This window comes from Colobus angolensis, unplaced genomic scaffold (assembly GCF_000951035.1).
Source record: "Colobus angolensis palliatus isolate OR3802 unplaced genomic scaffold, Cang.pa_1.0 Scaffold61, whole genome shotgun sequence".
Taxonomy (NCBI): Eukaryota; Metazoa; Chordata; class Mammalia; order Primates; family Cercopithecidae; genus Colobus; species Colobus angolensis.
Window position 1 is genome coordinate 6,714,998 of NW_012119710.1, and position 6,760 is coordinate 6,721,757.

The following is a 6,760-nucleotide window of genomic DNA, read 5'->3' on the forward strand; positions in this document are numbered from 1 at the left end:
AGTGCTGGCAGGCCACTGCGCATGTGCACAACCCACCCCAAGGGAAGAATCAGAGGAGAAAAGAAGACCCAGAACCATGCCAATGTATAAAACCCCAAGTCAAGAGTTGATCAAGGCACTTGGATCTCTCAAGTTGCCCACTTGGCCCTCTTTGAAGTTTACTTCCTTTCATTCCTGCTCCATAAGTTTTTCATAAAGTTTCACTCTTGCTCTAAAACTTACCTCAGTCTCTCCCTGTTCCTTAAACCTACATCTGCCCCTCAGCTGAATTCTTTCCCTCCAAGGAGGCAAGGATTGAATTTGCTACAGACCTGTATGGCAAGTAACAAGAATAAAGTATCAAAATTAAACATGCTTATTAGGCTGGGCACCATGGCTCATGCCTGTAATCCCAGCACTTTGGGAGGCCGAGGTGGGTAGATCACCTGAGGCCAGGAATTCAAGACCAGCCTGGCCAACATAGTGAAACCCTGTCTCTACTAAAAATACAAAATTAGTCGGGTGTGGTGGCATGCACCTGTAATCTCAGCTACTTGGGAGGCTGACGCAGGAGAATCGCTTGAACCTAGGAGGCGGAGGCTGCAGTGAACTGAGATCACGCCATTGCACTCCAGCCTGGGCAAAAAGAGCAAAACTCCATCTCAAAGACAAAACAACACAAAACAAAACAAAACAAAAAAACTCATTAAAAAAGTTTTGGAAAATGTTTGAGAAAAATAGAAAAACATTTTTCCTCCTCTAAAACTATAATTTACATTTTTGTGTGTTTTTCGGCTTGTTTCTGTTAGATCATTGCGATTGCACTCTAGAGGTTCTGGCCTGCTGTTTTCCGTGTTATTACATAGTCTTCACAAGCATAATTTCTAATGGTTGATGTTATAATACATCTAGGGAATAAGTTATTTCATCCTTTTTCTCTTTTGAATGTTTAGGTCATTACCAATTTTTCATTTTCACGTATGATGCTATGATAGACCTATGTGTATAGTAAGATTTTCTGTATTTAGAATAATGGCCTTGAGGTATATCTGAAAAAAAAAAACTTTTTAATAATCAAAAAATCTCAGGCTGAAACCAACTCCATTCAGATTAGGGCTTTGCACTGGTTTAAGAGTATGCTTTCTAATCTAGTGCTCAACCCTAAATTAGGTCTTCAAGTTCAGCTTCATTATTGGTGTGATTCTATAAAACACATATGCTCACCATATGACATGTACACTTAAAGATAGTCAGGCCGAATATAAATATTTAAAAAATCAGTTTCTCAAAGCACAGTATCTAATGTAATGATGTAACTGCCTAATCATCATACACGTCCCCCTGCCACCAAACCCTTGAGAATTATGAGCCACACACACACACACACACACATCTGGCCAAGATACAGACGTACAAAAAAAGATCTCTCTGGATCCTGAGGTTATCATGGAACAGTTCAGCAAAATGTGGTTGCAATGAGAAATAAGGACACCTCTATTCTGGTTATCTGTCTTTTTAGAGCAGGAAAAAAGAACTAAGTCACTTGTTGCCCATTCCCAGTTCACTAAATCAGTGGCAAAACAGAAATGACTGTATTGCACCTTGTCTGATATTTCCTGGAAGTTACAATAAGCTGCCAATAGAGACTCAGCTGTGGTCGTGGTGTGCTTGAACTATCTCTGGTTGTGATGTGAAATCCCTGATTTTAGATACTCATCCTCTCACTCATGGCATGACTTTAGGTAATTATTTTTTTTTGAGTCATGTATCTTTCATTTGTAAAATGGGATCATTGTAACAAAGGGTGCCTCACAATATGGTGGTGAGAATTTGATATGATAATGGGTAAGAAGCTGCCTTATAAACTGTAATGGTCTGTACAAGATATATTTGCTGTTTCTCGTTTACTTTTTCTATCTCCTCCAAAACCAGGGCTGCTCTTGGTTGGTTAGGTTAATTCACAGTGTGCTTTGGAAGATGTTACACCTTCCGCATTCCAACAAATCACCTTGCAGGGCTCAGCCGGGAAAGATGTTGACCTGAAGCTTCCTCTGCAGAGCGCCCTTCACCTCCTTGTTGCGGAGGCTATAGATGAAGGGATTGAGCATGGGAATTATGATGGTGTAGAAGACAGACACTACTTGGCCATTGGTATTGTTAGTAGATCCATGGGGCTGAACGTAGGTGAAAACCACGGTGCCATAGAAAATAGCAATGGCCAGAAAGTGGGAGGCACAAGTGGAGAGGGCCTTCTGCCTCCCTGCTACTGAGCGCATCCTCCCAATGGCCACCAAGACCAAGCAGTAGGAGGTGAGAATGATTGCAGCTGGCAGAAGGGTGACCAGAGCAGAAAAGACATAGAGGACCACTCTTGCTGTGGCTGTGTTGGCACAAGCTAGGTGGAGAAGGGGTGGTACGTCACAGTAGTAGTGTGTTAGCTGGTTGGGCCCACAGAAAGACAGGGCAAAGACATTTCCAGTCTGGATAGCAGAGTTGGCTCCACCGAATGCATAGGAAGCAGCTACCAGCAGGAGACAGGTCCCCCTGGTCATGATAGAACCATAATGGAGGGGTTGGCAGATGGCCATGAAGCGATCATAGGCCATGGAGGCCAGCAGGAAGCTCTCAGCTGTCACATGCACTACAAAGAAGGCGAGCTGGACCACACAGCCCTCAAAAGAGATGGACTTGTCAGAGACCAGGAAGTTGACCAAGAGCTTAGGTGTGACCACAGAAGAGTAACAAATATCAAGAAAAGAGAGGACCCCGAGGAAGAAATACATTGGGCTTTGGAGATGGGAGTCTGTGAAGATGAGTGCCATCATTCCCAAGTTGCCCACCACTGTTATGGCATAGATGAGCAGGATGGCTCCGAAGAGAAGCTCCTGGAGGTCTGGATAATTGGAGAATCCCTGCAAGATGAACTTGGTGACTGGGGTGTGGTTGCCACTGGCAAGGGCTAGCTCTCCAGGTGTCATCTGCAGAGTTTACAATTGGCAATCACTCAAACAGTCTTACTTGAGCATATCTACTTCTGTGCAAGGTACAATGAGGAAGAACACTGTTTTACTCTGTTTTGTGTTGTTATTAAGGAATATCTGAAACTGGGTAATTTATAAAGAAAAGAGATTTCTTCGTCTCCTGGTTCTGCAGGCTGTGCAAGCATGGCACCAGCGTCTGTTCTGGTCAGGAACTCAGGAGGCTTTTACTCGTGATGGAAGGTCAAGGGGGAGCAGGCCTGTCACATGGCAAGAAAGGGAGCACAAGAGAGGGCAGGAGGTGCCAGCCTCCTTTAAACAACCAGCTCTTGTGTGAGCTAACAGAGCAAGAATTCACTCATTACCATGGAGGGAGCAGTAAGACATTCACGAGGGATCTTCCCGCATGACCCAAATACCTCCCACCAGGCCTCACCTCCAACAGTGGGGAGACGTGGAGGGGACAAACATCTAAACTATAGCATTCTTCCCCTGGCCCCCCAAATCTCATGTTCTTTTCCCCTTGCAAAACAGTCATGCCTTCCCAATAGTCCTCCAAAGTCTTAACTTGTACCAGCATCAGCTGAAAAGTCCAAAGTCCAAAGTCTCATCTGAGACTCCAGGCAAGTTCCTTCCACCTATGAGCCTGTAAAATAAAAAAACATGTTCCTTACTTCTAAGATACATTAGTGGTACAGGCACTGGGTAAACATTTCATTACACGAGGGAGAAATTGGTCAAAAGAAAGGGGCAACAGGCCTCACACAAGTCCAAAACCCAGCAAGGCAGACATTAAATCTTAAAGCTCCACAGTCATCCTTGACTCCATGTCCTGCATCCTGGGCACACTGGTGAAAGGGGTGGGCTCCCAAGGCCTTGGGAAGCTCCACCTCTGTGGCTTTGCTGGGTGTGGCCCACATGGCTGCTCTCACGGGTTAAAATGGCTTTTCCATGCTGGATTTGCAAGCTGCTAGTGGCTCATCCTGGGATCTGGAGGGCAGTGGCTCTGTTCCTGCAGCTCCACTGGGCAGTGCCCTGGTGGGGACTTTGTATGGGGGCTCCACCACCATCTTTCCCCTCAGTACTGCCCTAGTAAAGGCTCTCTGTGGGGGAACTGCCCTTGCAGGAGGCATCTGCCTAGGCACCTAGGCTTTTCCATACATCCTTTGAAATCTAGATAGAAGCTTCCAAGCCTCCTTCACTCTTGCACTCTGCACACCTGCAGGCTTAACACCACATGGAAACCACCAAGGCTTATGGCTTGTGCCCTCTAGAATGGTGGCCTGAGCTGAACCTGGGGCCCTTTGAAACACAGCTGTAGCTGTAGCATCCGGGATTAGGGGAGCAGTGTCCTGAGGCTGAGCAGGGCAGCATGGACTAGGGCCTTGCTCCTGAAACCATTTCCCCCACCCCTCCAGGCCTCTGGGCCTGTGATAGAAGATGCTGCCTCAAAGATTTCTGAAATGGCTTAAAAGCCATTTTCCCATTGCCTTGGACATGAGCACCTGCCTCCCTTGTACTCATGCAAATCTCTCTAGCAAATGGTTGCTCCACAGCCCTCTTGGATTCTCCTGAAAACGCTTTTTTCTTCTCTGCCACATGGCCAGGTTGTGATTCTTCGAATTTTTATACTGCGCTAACATTTTAGTAAGTTTCAGATTTAAGTCATTCCTTTGCCCCCATATGTGATCATAGGTTTTTAGAAGCAGTCACTCCACATCTTGAATGCTTTGCTACTTAGAAATTTTTTCCACCTGATACCCTAAGTCATCATCATTTTTCTTTTTCTTTGAGACAGGGTCTCACTCTATTACTCAGGCTGGATTGCAGTGGCACTGATCATGGCTCACTGCAGCCTCGACCTCCTAGGCTCAAGAGATCCTCCCACCTCAGCCTCCTAAGCTGTTGGGACTACAGGCATGTGCCACCATGCCTGGCTAATTTTTAAATTTTTTCTAGAGACAGGGTCTCACTATGTTACCCAGGCTATTCTCAAACTCTTGGGCTCAAGCAGTCCTCCTGCCTTGGCCTCCCAAAGTGCTGGGATTACAGATGTGAGCCACTGCACCCAGTTCCCTAGGTCATCATTCTTAAATTCAACCTTCCACAAATCTCTAGGGCATGAACACAAGGCAGCCAAGCTCTTTGCAAAGGCATAACAAGGGTGACCTTTACTGCAGTTTCCAATAAATTTCTCATTTCCCTCTGAGACCTCGTCAGTCTGGCCTTTACTGTCCGTATTTCTATCAACATTTTTAACCAGTCTCTAAGAAGTTCCAAACTCTCCCTCATCTTCCTGTCTTCTTCTGAGCCCTGCCAACTCTTCTAGCCTCTGCTCATTACCCAGTTCCAAAGCCACTTCCATATTTTCAGGTATCTTTATAGCAGCATTCCACTTCCCAGTACCAATTTTCTGTGAGTCTATTTTGCATTGCTATAAAGAAATATCTGAGACTAGGTCATTTATAAACAAAAGTGGTTTATTTGGCTCACGATTCTGTAGGTTGAAAAGCATAGCCCCAGCATCTGTTCTGGTCAGGACTTCAGGAAGCTTTTACTCATGGAGGAAGGGGAAGGGGGAGCAGGTGTGTTACACAGCAACAAAGCGAGCAAGAGAGAATGGGGAGGAGGTGCCAGGCTCCTTTAAACAACCAGCTCTTGTATGAACAGAGCAGGAACTCACTCATTAACCGTGGGGATGGCACCAGGACATTCGTGAGGGATCCGCCCCTATGACCCAAACACCTGCCACTAGCCTCCACCTCCAACACCGGGGACCACATTTCAACATGAGATTTGGTGGGGACAAACATCTAAACTATATCAAACACCAAGTTAAGTATAAGGCTCCTTCTATAAGAAGCCAAAAAAAGGGATTTTATAGGCATTCTAAAGTTAGTTGCTTTTTCTTTTCTTTTATCACGTCTCAGTTACTTATTAATCAGTGTAATGTCCAACGCAGTACACCAACATGATTTCATGTTTGTGGAGGAGAAATATTTCCCGGTTAAGAGGAAAAGTGTGTGGATGGCATCTAGAAGATCCTAATTCTAAGCAGCTTTACAGTGAAGCATTTCATTTAGAAATCTGGGCCTTCTTTCTTTGGTTTGCTGTAATCCACATTCACTGAGTAGTACTTGTATTGATCACTGGGACTCAGTTTGTTCCAGGGTTCTGGGTTATTCTTTCTGGCCCAACTAACATCTAGACTGAAAACGCCAGACACAAGACATACCATGCTGCTCCAGTATTCCCAGCTCCAATAAATATGAAGCAGGATATCAAACTCAGGTGCTTCTTGGTCTGACTGAGGGTCTGGTGGGGCATGTCTGCAGCAGAAGCCTCTGATTTGAAAGGAGAGAACAAGCCTAGCTAACAGCCTCTGGACTAAGCAGCATCTGTATTTACTTTTTCAATACTTAGTTATCAAATTACATCTTCGTGTGGTATTCTGGAAGTTTGCATATGCTGGTGAGATGCCTTCTCATAAGATTCAGCATGCGTTAGAAGCATGTATTTCTTGGCTGGGTGTGGTGGCTCATGCCTGTAATCCCAGCACTTTGAGAAGCCAAGGCTGATGGACAACTTGAGGTCAGGAGTTGGAGACCAGCCAGGCTAACATAGTGAAACCCTGTTTCTACAAAAAATACAAAAATTAGCTGGGCGTGGTGGTGTGTGCCTATAATCCCAGCTACTCGGGAGGCTGAGGCAGGAGAATCACTTGAACCCGGGAGGTGAAGGTTGTAGTGAGCTGAGATCAAGCCACTGCTCTCCAGCCTGGGTGACAGAGCAAGACTCCATCT

General features: G+C 45.5%; 1 protein-coding gene across 1 annotated transcript; it reads right to left on the reverse strand.

The window, feature by feature from the left end:
- Positions 1 to 1,997: 1,997 nt before the first annotated feature.
- On the reverse strand, positions 1,998 to 2,957 carry LOC105527179 (olfactory receptor 5B21-like). The gene has a single exon (XM_011963460.1). The coding sequence runs from the start codon at positions 2,955 to 2,957 to the stop codon at positions 1,998 to 2,000; it is 960 nt and encodes a 319-aa protein (XP_011818850.1).
- Positions 2,958 to 6,760: the final 3,803 nt, after the last annotated feature.